The sequence below is a fragment of the Sorex araneus genome, chromosome 5 (assembly GCF_027595985.1).
Source record: "Sorex araneus isolate mSorAra2 chromosome 5, mSorAra2.pri, whole genome shotgun sequence".
Lineage (NCBI taxonomy): Eukaryota > Metazoa > Chordata > Mammalia > Eulipotyphla > Soricidae > Sorex > Sorex araneus.
Window position 1 is genome coordinate 43,683,668 of NC_073306.1, and position 19,015 is coordinate 43,702,682.

The 19,015-nt window shown below is 53.6% G+C and overlaps 2 protein-coding genes across 2 annotated transcripts in view; one reads left to right on the forward strand and one right to left on the reverse strand.

Annotated features, from left to right (window-relative positions):
* The first annotated feature begins 5,704 nt into the window (after window positions 1–5,704).
* On the forward strand, window positions 5,705–7,987 carry MARCKSL1 (MARCKS like 1). Its single transcript, XM_055139073.1, has 2 exons — window positions 5,705–6,003; window positions 6,732–7,987. The coding sequence occupies exons 1-2, from the start codon at window positions 5,917–5,919 to the stop codon at window positions 7,224–7,226; spliced, it is 582 nt and encodes a 193-aa protein (XP_054995048.1). The 5' UTR covers window positions 5,705–5,916; the 3' UTR covers window positions 7,227–7,987.
* Window positions 7,988–8,191: 204 nt separating this feature from the next.
* HDAC1 (histone deacetylase 1) overlaps window positions 8,192–19,015 on the reverse strand; it is a 32,728-nt gene continuing 21,904 nt past the window's right edge. The window contains exons 4-14 of the mRNA XM_004603567.2: window positions 17,357–17,431; window positions 15,967–16,105; window positions 15,367–15,508; window positions 14,112–14,204; window positions 11,110–11,218; window positions 10,884–11,024; window positions 10,141–10,249; window positions 9,925–10,055; window positions 9,574–9,726; window positions 9,034–9,079; window positions 8,192–8,786 (exon numbers count right to left, since the gene is read on the reverse strand). Of these exons, the coding sequence (XP_004603624.1) occupies window positions 8,759–8,786; window positions 9,034–9,079; window positions 9,574–9,726; window positions 9,925–10,055; window positions 10,141–10,249; window positions 10,884–11,024; window positions 11,110–11,218; window positions 14,112–14,204; window positions 15,367–15,508; window positions 15,967–16,105; window positions 17,357–17,431 (1,166 nt within the window). The 3' untranslated portion in view covers window positions 8,192–8,758. The remainder of the gene's footprint in view (window positions 8,787–9,033; window positions 9,080–9,573; window positions 9,727–9,924; window positions 10,056–10,140; window positions 10,250–10,883; window positions 11,025–11,109; window positions 11,219–14,111; window positions 14,205–15,366; window positions 15,509–15,966; window positions 16,106–17,356; window positions 17,432–19,015) is intronic.

Below are 19,015 nucleotides of genomic sequence, written 5' to 3' on the forward strand. Positions count from 1 at the left end.
CACCCGGTGATGCTCAGGGCTTACTTCTTGCTCTACAGTCAGGAATCACTCCTGGCTCTGCATGGGGGACCATGTGGGATGATGATTATGGTGGTTGCTTATCCCTGCCCTTTTCAGACTCTCCTCTGTGCTCATGGAGCTCCAGATTTTGGGTTTTTCTGCCCTCTCTCCTGTTCCCCCTCCACTCATTCCTGACCCCTTAGTGCCAGGGCTCCCCACTGCCAAGGAGCTTTTTGGGGCTCATGAACCCCTTATGAACTGGTTCCACTCATACTCTCACTCGCAGCAGCCAGAGGCCCAGATTTCCTGGGGTCAGTTCTGAGCTAGAACCTGTCGTCTCTGGAACATCACCAGCCAGATTTGGGGCCCGTGTCTTTGTCTCAGAATCAACTATCTGTGTGCTGAAACTGAGAGACTTTCAGCTGCCTCCTGGTTGTCCCCTTGAGTTGGAGGCTCTCAAAGTGATTGGCCTACTGCCTCCTTTTCAGACCAAATACATCACTCGTGTCTCCCTAGAAACCTGCCTTCTTTCAGCCAGAGATAGTACAGTGAGTAGGGTGCTGGCCTTGCATGTGGCCAACCCAGGTTCAATTCCCAGCACCACATAGAGTCCCAGAAAGAAAGAGAGAAAGAGAGAAGAAAGAAAGAAAGAAAGAAAGAAAGAAAGAAAGAAAGAAAGAAAGAAAGAAAGAAAGAAAGAAAGAAAGAAAGAAAGAAAGAAAGAAAGAAAGAAAGAAAGAAAGAAAGAAGAAGAAAAAGAAGGAAAGAAAGATGGGTGAGAGGGAGGGAGGAAGGAAGGAGGAAGGAAGGAAGGAAGGAAGGAAGGAAGGAGGAAGGAAGGAAGGAAGGAAGGAAGGAAGGAAGGAAGGAAGGAAGGAAGGAAGGAAGGAAGGAAAGAAGGACGAAAGGAAGGACGGGGGAAGGGCAGAAGGAAGGAAAAACAGAAAATGTCCCACCAATTGCACCCAAGGCTACTTAGTGCACCCCCCCAACCATTCCAGTACCCTCCAGGGTTAGTATCCTCCGCCTTGGGAACCACTGTCCCGAATGTTCTCTAGCTGTCCTGTCTCCAGGCCTTGCTCCCGACGAAGGCCCTCTGTCTGGCCGCCTCACACAAACCCCACGCCGCTGCCTTAGGCCTACTCTCTGCTCCACCCCGGCCACTGGGCCACCTCAGGCTCTGTCTGAACCTACTCCAGGCTTCTCTTTCCCCCAGGCACTGCCCATCTTCTGCCCTCCCTGGGAACCCTCGAGGGCACAGGCCCCGGGTGACTCACCTCCCGTGTGTGAGCGGAAGGAGGAACTCCAGTCTGGGAGCATGAATCATGGCGCCTCACTTGTGACCCCACAATGAGAAGACTGAGGCACAGGGGACGGGAAGAGCCAGGGGAGGCAGCCCTGGGGCTCACACCAAGGTCTCAGGGGCCAGCTGGTGCTCTGGGATGAGGACCTGGGCTGGGAACCAGGGCTCCGTTAGCTCCGCCATCCTGCCACTAGGGGGGCCCACCAGCAGGTCTGAACAATGAGCGCCCCCATCCACCTCACCTGGCATCTAACCTGCTCCCTCCCGCAGGGACACCGCAGGGACACCTCGGCAGCCTCCATCAGGCCTTGCTCGCTTGGCCTGCTGCCACCGCACTCTCCCCTGATGTGCGAAGGGCAAGGAAATTCTTTTCCTCCCTCCAGGGTGGCTGAAGTCCCTCAGCCAGGGCCGGGGCCTGAGACGGTGAGGGAGAGGGGCCGCAGCGAGAGCACAGAGGTTAGGCGTTTGGGTGCGATCCCCAGCATCTCATATGGTCCCCCGAGCATGGCCTGGCGTGATTTCTGAGTGCAGAGCCAGAAGTCACCCCTGAATACTGCCTGGTCTGGCTCCCCCGCACCCCCCCGCACCCCCAAAAAAGGCATTACAGGAGAGACGGGAGTGAAGGCAGGTGTGTAGAACCTGGGCTTCCCTTCCTCCTCTCCATGTCAGTCACCCTGTACCTTCCCTGCTGCTCTGTCCTGGCAAAAGCACAAACCCCCAAAGTCCCAACCATCAGGGCCTGGGAGTCAGTACAGGGGTGAGGGCACTTGTCTGTGTGTAGCCAGCATGGGTTTGTAGGTTTATTGTTGTTTTGTTCTTTGGTTTGTTTGGGAACCATAGCTGGTGGTGCTCAGGGCTTACTCCTGGTTCTGTGCTCAGGAATCACTCCTGACAGTGCTCAGGGGACCTTATGTAGTGCCGGGAATCACACCTGGGTTGGCCACATGCGGGACTAACGCCTTAACCTTCTCTTGTCTCTCAACCTGAGTTTGACTGTCACCCCACGTAGTCTCCTGAATATCCCGAGGTGTCGCCCTGCTGGGGTGGCCCGGGGGGTTCTCTGCACTGCAGTGCCCAGGCTTTGCTGCAGCATCCCCAAGCCCTAGTTTGAACCATCCAGCCCAGTTGGCCGAGAGTCACTGGGAGTGGCCCCTGGGTCCCCTGAGCCCCCTGACACCACTTGGGAGATCCTGCCCACCGGAACAAGTTCCTCCACCACTCCTCAGTGACCCACCAAGGCACACTCTGCTCCTCTCAGGGTCCCTCCACAAACCTTCTCATCTAACTCTCAGAGACACTCTCCCTCAGAGCCACGCACTCACTCGTCAGCCTGTCACCGCCGACAGTAACCAGTGTACAGTCTCAGACAGGCACACACCCAGAAAGTCTTCCAGTCACCAGGAGTCACCAAGCCTCTCTCACCTTCGAGACAGATCCAAGTCCAGATGCAGACTCATAGCACCAGGAACAGACACACCTAGGGACACACACACACACACACACACACACACACACACACACGCAACGGAGTCACAGAATCGCACACACAGACACAGAGCGATAGAGTCGCACACAGAGAGAAACAGACGCACACAGTTGCACGCAGGCCCCTGGAGACCGGAACAATGGGCGCATTGTCCAGGCTGGCAGCAGCTGGGGAGGAAGGAGCTCAGGGCGGACGGAGGAGGCCGTGGGGGATGCCCACCCCCTGCCTCCCCGCCCCAAGCATCTTTAGCCTTGCCCCCTTTCAGAAGCTACTTTCTGCTGGGACCCAGCTTTGCTAAGGGATTGGACTCCAGACCCCCCACCCCCGCAGACACCCGGTGACAGGGCTGCAGGGGCTCCCCTGAGACCTCTCTCCCTCAGTCTGGGGACTCAGGGTCCTTTAGCCCAGAGGAGCCTCCTCTTGGGCTCATCCCGGTTCCGTGGTCCCCAGCATCCGGGGTTCGGAGTCAGCCCCGCTTCCCCCAGAGCTCACACTCCAGCCTCTGCGCCCTGCCAGACAGTGCGGGCAGTGCCTGGCAGCTCTGGGCTTCCTATTGTGGCCCAGACAGAGGTGCAGGTCACGAGGCTGTCCCTCAGTGGCGGCAGGTGAAGTCACTGTCCTATTAGTGAGCTGCAGCGGGGTATGGGACCCCTTCTGTGCCAAAGCCAACTCATCTCTCTCTTTCTTCTTCCTCCCTCTCTCCCTTCATTTCTCTCTCTTCCTTAATCTTTCTTTCTTTCTGCTCTTCTTCCTCCCTCCCCCCCTCTCTCTTTCCTTTTCTTCCTTCCTTTCCTTCCTTCCAGAGTCCCACACATGTAAGATCCATACCTTACCACTGAAACCACATCCCTGGCCCTAATCTCTGCTTTGTTTTCTTTTGGCAGTGCTCAGGAGCTAGTCATGGCCCTGTTAGGGCGGGGAGGGGTTACTCCTGGCAATTTCTGTCTCCTTACCCCTTGCTTTAGACTTTAAGAGAGGTGTTTGTATGTTTTATTTTTTCTTTTTAAAGAAATCCAGCTGGGGATCAACCTCATGCAAGGTCTTAACCCCTGTACTCTCTGTCTCTGAATAGGCAAGAGCAATTTCTCCCTCCCTCCTTCTCTACCTCTCTTTTTGTCTCTCTCTGTCTCTGTCTCTGTCTCTCTTTCTCTCTCTCTGGCGCGCGTATGGGTTGGGGGAGTTGGGGTGGTCACACCTGGGATGCTCAAGAGTTGCGCAGGAATCACTCCTGGCAGTGCTCAGGGGACCATGTGGGGTGCTGGGATTGAACCTGGGTGGCAGTGTGCAAAGTAAGCGGCCCTACCTGCTGTTATATCTCTCTAGTCTCAAGAGTGATCTTTTAGGAGATTCCTTATAGCCTCAGACCAATTTAGGTCTTTGTGGATGTGGGTTTTTTTTTTTTTTTTTGGTGGGGAGCACACTCAGGGATCATTCCTGGTGCCCCAGGTGACACCAGGATCAAACTCAGGTCAGCTGTGTGTAAGGCAAGCACCCTACCTACTCGAGGCCCCCAGACCATTTAGAAAGTCTGTTTAAAGTCTCTCATCCTCAGCTTTTGGTTTCTTGTGTATGTTTGGACATGTCAATTTCCTTTCCTAAAAGCTGGGGGTCCAGACTGTCAGAGGGTGGGAGGCTGTGTGGGAAGCAGTCTGGGGCTGGGGAGGTCAGATGGACACGGGAGCAGGTACTGGAAGTCGGAGCCCATCAGCTCTCCCTGACACGATGCTCGGTGCTCAGGTCTTTGGGAAGTTCTGGATTTTTCAGGCCCGGGGGTGTCTCTGCACCTCCTAGTAGGAGGGGCAGGGGACAGGCTGATCTGTTCAGGACACAGCCTCACTTTTGCAACATTTTGCTTCCTTCAACCCACATCTTCCTCCTGAGGGCTCAGGGCACTAGCAGAAACACAAACCCGAGGCCAGCCAGGACTCTGGACTTTTCATGGGGCTTTCACAGGTCTGTCCACGTCAGGGGAAGCAGCAGGGGCCAGTGTCTGAATCACCTGTCAACCGTCATCCCTGCCCCCAGGTCTGCTCCCTATTGGGCTGAACTGGAGGCTGGGTAGTCTTGGGTGCTCCAGGGCTCTCTGAGAGGAACTTTTGGGAGACCCCACCCCCACTCTTCAGGAAATGAAGTGTTTCGTGATGTGCTCAGTTCTGGGGTTCCTGTGCCAGGTCGGGAAGCCTGTTGCAGCGGGGAGGGAGAGAACAGCAGCCAGATCTTATCTCTGCTTCCAAGAGGGGTTGCCGGTACCCTCCAAGGTCCCAGGAGCTCGGGGCATTCAGATGGCTCAGCCGGGATGGAGAGGGGCTGAGGGTGGGCTTGTCTGTGAGGGCTCGCTGTGATTGGCCACCACGGGGCTGAAGATGAACCACTCTGTCCAGAGGGACCCTGGGTCAGAGGGCTCAGCTGGCTTGCGGGGCAAGTAGGAAGGGAGGGAGGAAGGTGGCATCCCCGAGGTGCTTCTAGACTTGGGGCGGAATGCAGAAACAGCGCGGGGACCCTGAGGCTTCACTGACTATCATCTCGGGAGCAGAATTCAGGACCCATCTTCAGACGAGTGGGTCAGCCTGTGACCCTGTCCAAGACTTCACAGGGGCTGTCAGGGTAGGACCGGGCGCTGGAGGCCACTCCAGGCGTCCAACCCGAGAGGCGAGTGGTGAGAGGAGGCATGACGGCTCTCTCCCCTTTTCTCTAGGAGCGCCCCCTCCACGCAGCTGGCCGAGGGCCGCCTCTCTCTGTCCCAGACCGCGCCCCACCTGGCCCTGGTCACCGCGAGGCTGGGGGACCCGACCGCGGCCCCGCGCACCGCCCGCGCGGGCGGGCCCTGACCCCACCCCCGCCCCTCCATTGGGCGCTCATTTAAATGTCCGGCCCCGCCCCACGCGCCGGGCGCCTATAAAAAGGCGGCGCGGCGGGCGGCGGGCTGCATTCTGGCGCGGAGCGGAGCGGCGGTGGGCGCAGCTCGTGGGTCGGGCGCGGAGCGGGGGCTCAGCCTGGTCTCCCCCGACACCCCTCCCCCTCCGGCGCGAGCCCCACCCCTCCGCCGGCCAGGCCGACCCAGCCGAACTCTCCCCTGCGGCGCGAGCCCGGGGCGGCTCCGGGCGGCCCCCTGCAGACCCCCCCCACCATGGGCAGCCAGAGCTCCAAGGCTCCCCGGGGCGACGTGACCGCCGAGGAGGCAGCAGGCGCCTCGCCCGCGAAGGCCAACGGACAGGTGGGTGCGCTCGGCGCCGCCGGCCCCGGCCCCCGCCTCCCGCACCTCGCCCCCTCGAAGGGCCCGGGGCCGGGGCCGCGCGCTTTGTCCGGCCGGGGACACGCGGCGCCCCCTCCCCCGCCCGGTCCCTTTGTTCTCGGCGCCGCAGCCCCCGCGGGCGAAGCGAGGGGAGGGGCGCGGAGGGGGCGCCGGCCCGGGCCCCGCCGCCTCCTTTGTTCGCGGCCCCGGCCCCCGGCGCTGCCCCCCGGCCGCACCGAGCGCCGCGCGGGGAACAAAGGCGCTGCTGGGCCGCTCCGAGGGGGCGCTCGGGGGCCGCGGGGCGGGTACCCGGAGGGGCGGCGCTGCGCCCGTGGACCCGACCGCGGTGGACCACGTTTCCCCCCCGCCCTCCGAAGGGAGTGGAGATGTGGGGAGAGGCCGAGGTGGGTGGGGGCCCGTTTACACAAAGCGGGAGGCCGCGGGCGTGGGCCCGGCCAGGTACCCCGGGCAGCCCCCGGGCCGGCTTCCCGCCCATTGTCGGGCGGCGCGGCCCTCCCGCCCGCCCGGGACCCGAAGCTCCGAGCGGCTGTTGGCGGAATCGAGCGCGCCCCGGGGGAGGGGGCGGGGGGGGGCCGGGACCAGCGCCTCCTGCCGGCCGCGGCGCGCCGGGTGGGCCGGAGGGAGATGTTAGACGGGACCCGCGGGCGGGGCCGCAGCCTGGCCTGAGCGCGCACTCCTCTGCCTTGCAGGAGAATGGCCACGTGAAAAGCAATGGAGACTTATCCCCCAAAGGTGAAGGGGAGTCGCCCCCCGTGAACGGAACGGAGGACACAGCCGGGGCCACTGGTGATGCCATCGAGCCCGCACCCGCTAGCCAGGGCGCCGAGGCCAAGGGCGACGCCGCCCCCAAGGAGACCCCTAAGAAGAAGAAGAAATTCTCTTTCAAGAAGCCTTTCAAATTGAGCGGCCTGTCCTTCAAGAGAAATCGGAAGGAGGGTGGGGGTGATTCCTCGGCCTCCTCGCCCACCGAGGAGGAGCAGGAGCAGGGGGAGATCGGTGCCTGCAGCGAGGAAGGTTCTGCCCAAGAAGGGGGGAAGGCTGCTGCCACCCCTGAGTGCCAGGAACCCCAGGCCAAGGGGGCAGGCGGAGACACCGAGGAGGAGGCTGGGCCCCAGGCCGCCGAGCCATCCTCCCCCTCGGGGCCTGAGAGTGGCCCCACACCAGCCAGCGAGCAGAATGAGTAGCTGGGTGGGGGCAGGCGGGTGATCTCTGAGCTGCAAAAACTGTGCTGTCCTTGTGAGGTCACTGCCTGGACCTGGTGCCCTGGCTGCCTTCCTGTGCCCAGAAAGGAAGGGGCTGTTGCCCCCTCCCAGCCACGTTCCCCCTCCTCTCCCTCCTGTGGATTCTCCCATCATCCATCTGGCCTTCCTCCTGAGGCCAGTTGAAGGTGGTCCCTTGCAGTTTCCCAAGTTAGGTTAGTGACGTGAAATGCTCCTGGCCCCTCGCCCTCCCGCCCCCCTGTCCCGCCCCTGAAGGCAATTGCTGGTTTTCTCCCCCGTTCTTTTCCAAGTAGGTTTTGTTTACTCCCCAAATCCCTGAGCCAGATGTGGGGTGCCTACACTCCCAAATCCTGAGTGTCCAAGCTTTCCCCCTGTTGCGTTTTTAGTCTCTTGTGCTGTGCCTCGTGGCACCTGGGCTGGTGCACACTGCCCCTGTCTGGGTTTTTATAAATGTCTTTACTTACTCAAGTTCAAACCTCCTGCTTGTGAGTCAGCTCTCTTTTGGTAAGCAAGTATTAGGCTTTGGGGTGGAGGGAGGTCTGTAATGTGAAACAACTTCTTGTCTCCCCGCCCCCTCCCCTGCCCCCCACTCCCATTGTTGTAAATAACTTTTAATGGCCAAACTCCAGATTTGTACTTTTTTTTTTTTTCTAACTGCTAAAACCATTTCTCTTCCACCTGGTTTTACTGTAACATTTGGAAAAGGAATAAATGTTGTCCCTTTAGTGGTGTTTTGTAATGAGTGGTCTTCTGTGGGCAGGGAAATAAGCTTGGTTAACCACGGACCTGGTGAGATGGGTTAAGAAGTGTGTGTGTGTGTGGGGGGGGGGTCTTCCGTTCTGGGGGTTGTTTAGATCCTTCTACACCCCTTGAAGGTCAAGGCAGTACAGTTGAGATCAACCCAGGGATATGACTAGGAGACAAGATCAGGAGGGTATAGAAATGTACCATTTTATTACAAAGATTCTCACAAAAATGAAAATAGTATCTCAAAAAAGAAACTAGACTACCGGTCTCCACTGCAGAATTGGGGGAGGATAGGGCATTGTGGCAGCTTCCAGGCTCACCTGGGGCCTGCAGAAAGGCATGAGAACAGCCAACCTAAAAATGGCTGATGCTGCCGTAATGAGCTGCAAAGCTCCTGAAGACAGTCACCCTATAGAATGCGCTATAGGGGCACCTTTCCAAAGCTTAGTACTAGGCAGGCACTTGGCATTTCAAGATCCTGCCCTATGGCTGCTGAAGAGGCCTGCTTCCAGTCAGGCCAGCACCCTTTCCGAGTCAAAGTGAAGGGGGAGACAGGCAGCAAGGCAGCTGAGAAGAGCTCACGGGCATGTGCGCCCTGGGTAGGGTCTGGCTCCTTTCTAGTCCCTGTGGATAGTTATACTTAATATATTTTATATATAAATACACAGAAATAGAAAATATAAAATCTGAGGGGTTGTGGGAGAAAGGGGTGGGGGCTTGGCAAGAGGCCAGAAGCCTCAGGGATCTGCTCAGGCCAACTTCACCTCCTCCTTGACCCTGTGGAGAGAAGACACTGCCGTGAGATAACCCGCCCGGAGTGGGGACAATGATACGCACAGGCCCCTGCCGCCCAGGTGACCACCGAGGGCTGGGGCTTCCTAGCTCTGCCTAGAACTGCAGGCGGACACGCTGAAAGGGGCCTTTATAGCCGGACCAGCTGTCCCGGGGCCTTCCTCTCCTGTGCCACGGGATAAAGGGCTGGTGCTCTGATGCCAGGGACACAGCTGATACACAACTTCCTCACCCTTTGACTTCTTGTTTCTCTTCGGTTTTCTCCTCTTCTGTGACTTCTGGAACATAAGAAGGCAGGGCTAGCCGACAGAGTCCCTTTCGAAAGACCCAAACCCCTTCCCCAACACTATACAGTTCACTGGACACACAAAAGAAAAAGCCCATCCCAGGTCCTCCCAATGAGCCTGCAGAGAAGAAACCGGTCAGGCCGGTTTCCCAGCCTCCCAGAGCCCGAAGCCAGTGCAGAGAGGCAGCCCCCCTGGGAAACTTGGGGAGAAGGGTTGGGAAAAGGGGTTCGGTGGTATGTGGGAGCCACCGTCCTGTCCACGGGGAGCCCAGGCATGTCCCTGGCACTGCAGCCTGGCAGGGCTCGGTTGTCCAGTGAGGACAACGGAGTTTTCCTCCTGTGGGTCCTCTGTGCCAAGAGCCTGGGAAGCGCTGGGAGGCCCCCCGCGCTGAGGAGCCAGCTCCATCCTCCCCATGGACTGGCAGGGCCCATGCACAGGACCAACTAGCAGGGCCCATGCACAGGACAGGCCCCACCCAAACCCACCTTTCTTCTCCTCTGGTTCTTTCTCTTTTTCATCTTCGGTTTTGACTCTCTTGGCTTTTTTGAAGTTGGAAGAGTTCTTGCGGCCACCCTCTCCCTCCTCCTCAGAGTCTGAGAATTCTTCCTCACAGGCAATGCGTTTGTCAGAGGAACAGACTGGGAGGCAATGGAAAGCCATGGGTGACAATGGGGACTGAGTGGGTACCGGGACTTCCCTGCACCTCCTCCAAGAGACACCAAGGTTAAGGGGGAGGGACCTTGGGCTCCCCAACTTGTTCCTACAGGCACCAGAACGTGGGTTTCTCAAAAGGGTGAGGCGAGTGGGAAGGAAGCCGCCCTGGGTCTGAGACTTACTAGAGATGCGCTTGTCAGGGTCTTCTTCATCCTCATCGCCGCTCTCCTCCGGGATGGCATCTTCAGGAATCGCCTGCATCTGGACCCCAGGGGCATGGGGCAGCATTCTCAGGTTCTCGAACAGTCGCTGTCTATGGCCAATGGTAGAGAGGGTGGCTGGGCTCCGGTTGGGGGTAAACCAGAACCCAATCGAGGGGTGTCTGCAGGAATACTCACTTGATCTTCTCCAGATATTCATTAGTATTCTGGTTAGTCATGTTGGAAGGACTGATGTGAAGCTTGAAATCTGGTCCAAAGTATTCAAAGTAGTCATTGTATGGAAGCTCTGATTGGAGTAAGAAAAAAAATAAGGTCATGAAACTTGCTCCCATGGGACCCTGAGCAAAGCATCTGTAAATTTAACTGAACTTGCCTGTCCCATCTTCCAAATTGGGAAAAATATTTACAACCTAGGGGGATATCTGGGCCTATAAGGCTTCAATCTTTTTATTACTATCACCATTTTGGGTGGGAGTACCGTGTACCATGGACTGAATACAGGATTTTACATATTCTCATCCCTTGTCAGATTTCAGTGGTTTTAATGCCATTCTCTAGTATCCACACCAGAGGTGGAGATATACAGACATAGGTACAGACGGATAAAATCGCTCTAAGGAGAAGGCCCAAATAAATCTCTGGTTTAGAAATATTTAGACAATGCTTATGCAAACACGCCCTCTACTAGTTATCCTACAGAACAGAAATATCCAAAGCTAAAAACAACCACTGATCATTTTCTCCAGACCAGGAGCTGAAAGGAGAACACAGTGTGAAAAGGACTGAGCAGATACTGATGGCTATGGTGATGACTGCATCAGAAGGAGCAGTCCTATGACCAATGCCAAGGGGTGAGTGGACCTGAGGGCATGAGCTCCAGCTGGTGCCCTAAGGTCCCAACTTGGTGCCCAAGCTGTTACCATTGGGGATCTCCGTGTCCAAGGCCACAGCTGTTTCGTACGTCCAGCACCGGGCAACATTGCGAATGGTGTAGCCACCGCCTCCCAGCATCAGCATAGGCAGGTTGAAGCTCTTCACAAATTCCACACACTTGGCGTGGCCTGGGGTTGGAGGCAAGGTGCTGGGTTACAGGAGCACCCGGCAGGATCCTGCCCACCAGCCCAGCCCCATGTTACCTGGTCTCACCTTTGATGGTCAGATTGAAGCAACCTAACCGATCTCCAGAGAGGGAGTCGGAGCCACACTGTAAGACGACCGCACTCGGCTGGAACATCTCCATTACTTTGGACATGACCTAGAGGACATATCCAGATGACTAACAGCCACAGGAAGAGCTATTTGGGATCACCACTCATGTGAGAGAGATCAGAAAGGAAGAGTGGGTGGTACAGGACAGGAGTACCAGTCTGAGGTGTTCATTTTCCCACTCTGATTTTAGTGCCCGTTTCAAAGGATGTCAAACAGCCTTCCATCTCCAGGGGTCTAGCAGTTAGGGCAAGTGATGAAGCACACACATGTGCAAGGCCCTGAAGTGTGATTCCCTGCAAGCCCCTCCTGTGGCATCACTGGGTGCACCCTATCGACATCTTAAATCTTTCTCCTCTTTCACTGCCCAAACTCCATAGCCACATCCTCTAGAAAGACTTTCCCCTTAGTTGATTTTGCTCTACTCATACCTATGGTAGATGTAAGCAATTTTATATAAGTGTCATATAAACAATACAAGATATTGAGCCTTTGGGGGCCAGAGAGATAGTACAGCAGGTAGGGTGTTTGCCTTGCATGTGGCCAACCCCAGTTCAATTCCTGGCATCCCACATAGTCCCTTGAGCACCGTTAGGAATGATTTGTGAGTGCAGAGCCAGGGATAACCCCTGAGCATTGCCAGGTACTATTGGTCCAAAACCAAAAGATTAAGAAATAAAAAAAGACACTGAGCCTTGGACCACAGAGGTAATAGATGTCTACTACCGTGCATGCAGTTGATCCCTCAGCACTGCTGGGGGGGCGGGGGTGTCACTCTTGAGCAGAGGCAGGAATAGCTCCTGAGCACAGCTGTGTATACCCTCTTCCTCCTATTCCTCCCCTCTCCAAATAAGACACTGGGCCTTATTTTATAAGGAAGCACTTCACTTTTATATTTCCTATTCTCAGAATTACAGTCTAACTTGGCTGAGGACAGAGACCCTCCTCGGGCTCCCCTGTTATATCCCCTGTGGAGAAAGCACATGGCAGGTACTTGGTGTTTGCTGAATGACTACCTGACCTTCTCAGATCAACACTTCACTAGTGATTCTTTGTTGTTTAAAGGTGAAGATTTAAAAGGCTTAAAGGTGAACTACTCAGCCTGCATTCAAGGCTTGTCTGTTCGGGCCACACCCAGTGGTGCTCAAGGACTATTTATTCCCAGCTCAGTTTTAAACAATTTTTGTGGGGGGGGGGGGTCCATGCCCAGATGTGCTCAAGGTTTACTCCTGGCTCTGCCTTCAGGGATCACTCCTGGCAGGGCTCAGGAGACCATTCCGGATGTCAGACACAGACCCAGGTTGGCTGTGGAAGGCAAGCACCTTACCCACGGTGGTTCTCCAGCATGCAAAGCATGTGCTCCAATGCTAGGACATTCCTACCCTTTGACCTATGTCCTTGGCTGATACTCAAATACTGAAATACTGACCCTACATTCATTTCCCATCACATCTCTCAATATTCCACACATCATACTGGCCACCAACGCTAGATTGTAACACTTCTACTTCACTGGGCCTGTTCCCTCTGCCAATCGCCACTCCTCCTTCCCAGTCCCCACACCCTTCTTCAGTGGGTAACCTCTTATGTGGAAAACTGCAGCTCAAATGTCACTTCTGTGAAGTCATCTCTGACTACCCTCCATCCAGCCCAGGCCACAGTGATCCCAGGTCTCAGATACCCCCAAAGACAGTACTGACCACAAGAACAGGTATGTGCTGGGGGTCTTCAGGAGCACAGAACACGCCTTTTTGTTTGGGGTCACACCCGGTAGTCCTCAGGGCTTATTCCTGGCTCTGTGCTCAGGGATCACTCCTGGTGATGTCGGGGATCAAATGGAGGCCTGACGCATGTAAGGCAAGTGCCTTACCCACATAATAGCACTATGGCCCCGTGTCTTTTTGTTTTGGCCACATCCAGCAGTGCTCAGAACCTACTCCTGGCTCTGTGCTCAGGAACTACTTCTGGAGGGGTTTGTGTAATTGTATGGGATGCTGGAGATCCCGCCTAGGCGGGCCATGTGCAAACAAGGGCCCTTCCTGCTGAACTCTTACTCTGGCCCCATGTCTTTTATTAAAAAACACATATTTCTGGTGCTGAGGACCCAATCTGGGGTCACAAATGAGGTTCACACTCTTACCACAGAGGTTTGCTCCCAAACCTAAATATATCTTTTGGATACTTTAGGGGACGAGGGCTCCCAAATAGTGTTTAGCGGGTCGAGGGGTCACTCATGGTGATACTGGCCAACCAGACAGGCAGTTCAATGCTTGGGTTAGAGGCCGTGGAGCTGCTAAGGTCCCATAATTCTAGGACCCCCCCCAGAGCCACTGCAGCACTGCTCAGGGACAAATCTGGACCTCCACCCCTGACCCCCAAGCCAGAGAGTGGCTCCAATTTGTTTGTTTGGGGATCACACCAAGTGGTGCTCAGAGCTTACTCCAGGCTCTGTGCTCAAGGATTATCCTTGGTGGTGCTTGAACCAAGAATGCCTGTGAACAAGACAAACACCTTATTCCTATATTATCTGGGCCCCTCATAATATTCTTTTGTAGGGGGCCACACCCAATGTTCAGGGTGGGTTTGCTCTTGGCTCTGCCCTCAGGGATCACTCCTGGAGCGGCTATACTGTACGTGATGCAAAGGACCGAACCAAGGTCGGCCTCGTGCCAGGCACGTGCACTACCTGCTGTCCCAATGCTCCAGCCCCATTATAATATTCTTAAATGTAACGGATATCTGGCCCTCAGAAGACATCACCAAATATTTGGATGAATTTTGTTCCTCTTACTGACCACAGAGTACACAATTCAGGAGTGAAAGGCACCTAACCAGCCTTTCATGGAGAGGCCCCAGAAGCACCACGAGGGTGCTTTGTTACTTAATACTCCCTCCCTTGGACTGATCCCGTCTGTAGCCCAGGTGGTGGAAAGACCACTTACCGGCTTGAAAATGGCCTCATAGGACTCATCATCAATCCCATCACGGAGTGGGTAGTTAACAGCGTAATACTTGCCTTTGCCGGCCCCAATATCCTAATCAAGAAGAACAGTACGGTGAAAGTGGAAGACGAAACAAGGAAAAACTTCAGATAAAAGAGGTTGTAAAGTGGTGGTTCTAAGCAAGTGATGCTGGGGCTAGGAGGAAGGCCAGGGACAGAGCCGGGGAACTGTGTTGGAAAATCTGTGGTGGCAAGTCCTGCTCACATCTCTGTGACTGGGACCTCCTTACAGGACCATGAGTGATGAATCTTCCCCACAGCTCACACTGTCTCCCCTGGGGTGGGTCACAAAAATAACACCCACCCTCACAACTTTGTTCTCTCCAGAGGGGCTTCCTGCTCACTGCTCTGTCCCCACTCTCCTCTCTGAAGACGCATTGAAGAGGCAAGTTCTTCGAAAGTGAGAATGACCAATTACACTAATGTTGGCCATAGTGAACAACTAAATTGGTGTCACTTTATGGAGCTGGGACAGTATAGTGGGTAGGACACTTGCCATGCATGTGCCCAACCCAGGTTTGGTCCCCAGCATCCCATATGGTCCCAAGAGCACCACTATGAGTACTCCTGCATGTAGCATCCCCTAAGCATAACCGGGTATGACCCAAAAACTAAATAAATTGGTGTCATTTTTCCACCAAAGGGTCTAAAGGCTATGAACAACAGGCTGGTTTCATAGTTTATTAACAGAAGCAGTTAATGAATTAGTTTCTGAGGACTCTTATCCTGAGGTCTACGGATTTGACCATCAGGAAAAGTCAGTATCTCTTAATAAAAAATATCTAATGCCAAGGTTCACGTACGTTACTAGAGAGAGAGCCCATAGCTTTCAGATGGTCAAAGGGAAAGGTGCTCCATTAAGAAAGCTTGAGAATGTCGATAATGTCTCCATTCCTAGATCATGGGAGAGAACCTGCCATTTTAGGCCCCAGACTCAAACAGTTTAGGTCCAAAGCCATATGGGACATCTGAATGGTGTAATGCAACCTTGCTGTGGGAAGTGCCGTGAGTCAGGAGACTACTGTCCCTCCCCATCCGCATGCCCCATCATTCTCTTCCTCCAGAATTATGAAGGGAAAGAGACAATGAGCAGTGGCCCAGACTGGGGTATGGTGATCGAAATGTCAAGAGGAGACAGTGGGTTTGGGAGACAGAGCTGGCAGCTGAAGGCTAGCTGGTTGGCAGGGAGTTCTCACCCGTAGGTCACCCGTTCCTGGGAAGTATTCTCCGTATTTATGAAAGGACACAGTCATGACCCGGTCTGTGGTGTAGAAGGCCTCTTCCACGCCGTCGCCGTGGTGAATATCAATGTCAATATACAGCACCCTCTGGTGATACCTAGGATCAGAAGAGGGTCAGGGGCTCTGGGGGCTCTCTGAGAGTGGGACGCGCCAAGGGCGCTAGGTCCCAGCTTACCAGGCTGGCTGCCTCCCTCAGGTATCTCTAAGCACCAGAGACGTGGAAACTGGCTGAAGGAAGGTGGAAGAGCGGCAGGGTTTCTCCAGAGGCCTGACCAAGCCGACCAAGTCCGATCTTCCTACTCTACAGCCAGGGTCAACTCCAGCCACACAGGGACACTCTGGAGGCAGGATCTGAGCAGCCCCTGCCTTGATCTTGCCGTGGGCTCAGATCAAACCAAGACCCCGTCAAGGAGAGGATGGCCAGAGACACTCACCGGACACATCCTAGCCGGCACACCACCAGGAAAAGCAAACTAGGGAAGCAAGCCCAGGGGAGAGGGGAGAGGGAACCTGGCCTAAGGTGCTCCTCCAAGAGACAAGGCCAGGCAGGCATACTTGAGCAGCTCCAGGATGGCCAAGACGATATCGTTGACGTAACAGAAGCCAGATGCCTCAGACTTCTTTGCGTGGTGCAGGCCCCCAGCCCAATTCACAGCGATGTCCGTCTGCTGCTTATTAAGTTTCACAGCACTTGCTGAGTGAGGGGAGAGAAAACAAGCCTGTTACCAAGCCGCTCTCCCCCCAGCCCTAAAGCAGCTCACTCAGAGGCAGGCCTGCCTACTCCACAGCTGTATTAAACCGTTCACAGGTCAACCTCTCCCTCCCACCTATTCTAACGGTACTGGCTACTTTAAGAAAGTTGTTTTCCAAACTGAGGGTAGTAACCTATCATTAAGCCTTACATTATACTTAAATGAAAATCGACAAGAATAAAAGCATCCACATAAGAGTACAATAACTGCGCTACTGTGAGACTCTGGCGTTAGACGTAGTGTGGGTGTGTGAACGTATGGACTGAAAGTATAGATCTATTGCGGTTTACTATCAAAATTTTTGATGACAAAAAAATAGCAGAGGCTGAAAGTACAAATAGGGTCAAGCTCATTTCTGAGCAAAACTCAAATATCAATAAAAACATAGGGCAATCCAGATGATCAGCTGTGTCAACTAAGTAGGTCCATAACGTGGGCTAAATATGTAGCCACTAGAAATTGTGTTAAGTTTGGGGCTTTTTTGGGGGAGGCTGACGGGAAGAAAATTTTTACTAAGTTAAATGCACAGAACTATGTACTTGATAAGATGCATCTCCCCACAAAATATACATATACAGAAAAAAAGAAAGAATATACACACACCAAAATGGTACAATGGCTCTCCATGGACAATGTGACTATGGGCAGTTATTTTCCCTCTCTACTTCCTTGTGTTTTGACATTATATTTGGAGGCCAGGGGAGGAGGGGTAGGGAGAGAAAATAAAGGCCATGGGAAAAAATATTCACTAAGAAAGGGTTTTGGGTAGTGAGAATTAATTAAATGTCTCCTGAAGTGACTTAAGGAGAGAATAAGAATTGTGAGGAGTATTCTGACCTCCAAACACAATTACCATGCTCTTTTGTAAGACACAGATGTTGACACTTCCTGTTTTTATAGCACTTTGCAGTCCACAAATTGGTAGTATGTATAGCATCTCAACAGCCCATGAGGCCTGCAGGGAATTCCTGTGTATAAGATCTCTAAATAGGAGGCTAGTCAAGAACACCTGTCAGTACCATGTCAGATTAAACCTAGTCTGAGACTGATCTATAAGGACATTTTAAAGACTTAAGGTAAAATTCACAGGCCCATCTGATGTGGGCACAAATCAGCCCTGTTGGGACACTGGCAGCTTGCAGGCTAATCTCACTAGTGAAGACCCGCAGAGAGCTCAGAAGGGAATTTCTTACCCACAGAGCCACCGGTAGATAACTGACAGAACTCGAACAGCCCATCGAACACTGGACAGTCCTCACCAACATTGACTGAAAGGAAATAAGAAAAAGATCCATTTCCATAATTTCCTTTAGTTTTTGTTTATGTAATTATAAATGAGGGGGAGAAAAAACTCACAAAATTTGGATTCAATGGGTTGGAGCACAAGCTTGGCAGCCAGGAGGATTGATTCACCCCGACACACCAAGTTGGGAGTAGCACAGCATAACACCAGGTGTGACCCTCAAAAAACAAACCCAAAATTTTTATTCATTTTTATTCATTTATTTATTTTTGCTTTTTGGGTCACACCCGGAGATGCTCAGGGGTTACTCCTGGCTTTGCACTCAGGAATTATTCCTGGCGGTGCTCAGGGGACCATATGGGATGCTGGGAATCAACCCAGGTTGGCCGCGTGCCAGGCAAATGCCCTACCCGCTGTGCTAACGCTCCAACCCCCAAAACGAAAATTTTTGACTCAGAATCTAAGCTTGGGTTCTAGACCAGGGTCTGCTACTTACTGGCTGTGTGACTGGGTCAGGCTGGTAACTTCTCTGAGCTCTTGTCTAGTATCTTTTTTTATGGCAGGGCAGATGCGGTTGGGGGTAGGGGGTTTGGGCCACACTCAGTGGTGCACAGGGGACCATATATGGTGCTGAGGAAGGCTGGTCACCTATAAGGCAAGTACCTTCCCCCATGTACCACCTCTCCGATCCCAGGCCCATTATCTTTACCTCACCCAATTGTTGAGAAGATGAACAGTATTCTTACATGGAGAAGCACTTAACAGCAAATAAATACTTGGAAAACAATAGTTTGCCCCTTGAGGGAGAAAAATTTATCCTCTTATGTCCATCTGGGTTTAATGACCAACAAGGAAGTGAAGAACGGAGATCTATATAAGTGCCATTCACAGAACACTTACCAACAGTCCAACACTATGCTAAATGTTTGAAACGCTCAAAATAATTTATCTTTTGTTGTTTTTTTTTGCTTTTTGGGTCACACCCGGCTATGCACAGGGGTCACTCCTGGCTCTGCACTCAGGAATTACCCCTGGCCATGCTCAGGGGACCATATGGGATGCTGGGAATCGAACCCGGGTCGGCTGAGTGCAAGGCAAACGCCCTACCTGCTGTGCTATCGCTCCAGCCCCTCAAAATAATTTATCTTCTGGGGTAGAATCTGGTCTGATTACATAAATGGGGAAACTGAACTGGAAAGAGAAATTAGTAATAAATGACAGAGGCAGTATTTTATATGCCCGGTGGTGTTAGAGAAACAGCTCAATGACCTAGAATACATTCTTTGCATGCAAAGGTCTAGGTTTGATCTCCAGCATCATACTGTGCCCTGAGCACCCTCAGGAGTCAGCCCCAAGCCCTGAACCAAAATGGTCACTGAGCACTGGTAGATAAGGGAGATATCAACCCACTGTGAAGAAAACAGATATGGAGAAGTTAAGTGATTTGTCCAAAATTATACAACCATACAGGATGAACCAGACTGACAGTCTGGGTGTTTTGAATCCCACAGTCTAGTGCTTTTGCTATCATGTCCACAAGTGACAACAATTGAAAAGTTATTTCTAGGCCTAAAGGTATAAAAATACAAACTAACACATAATGTGGAAA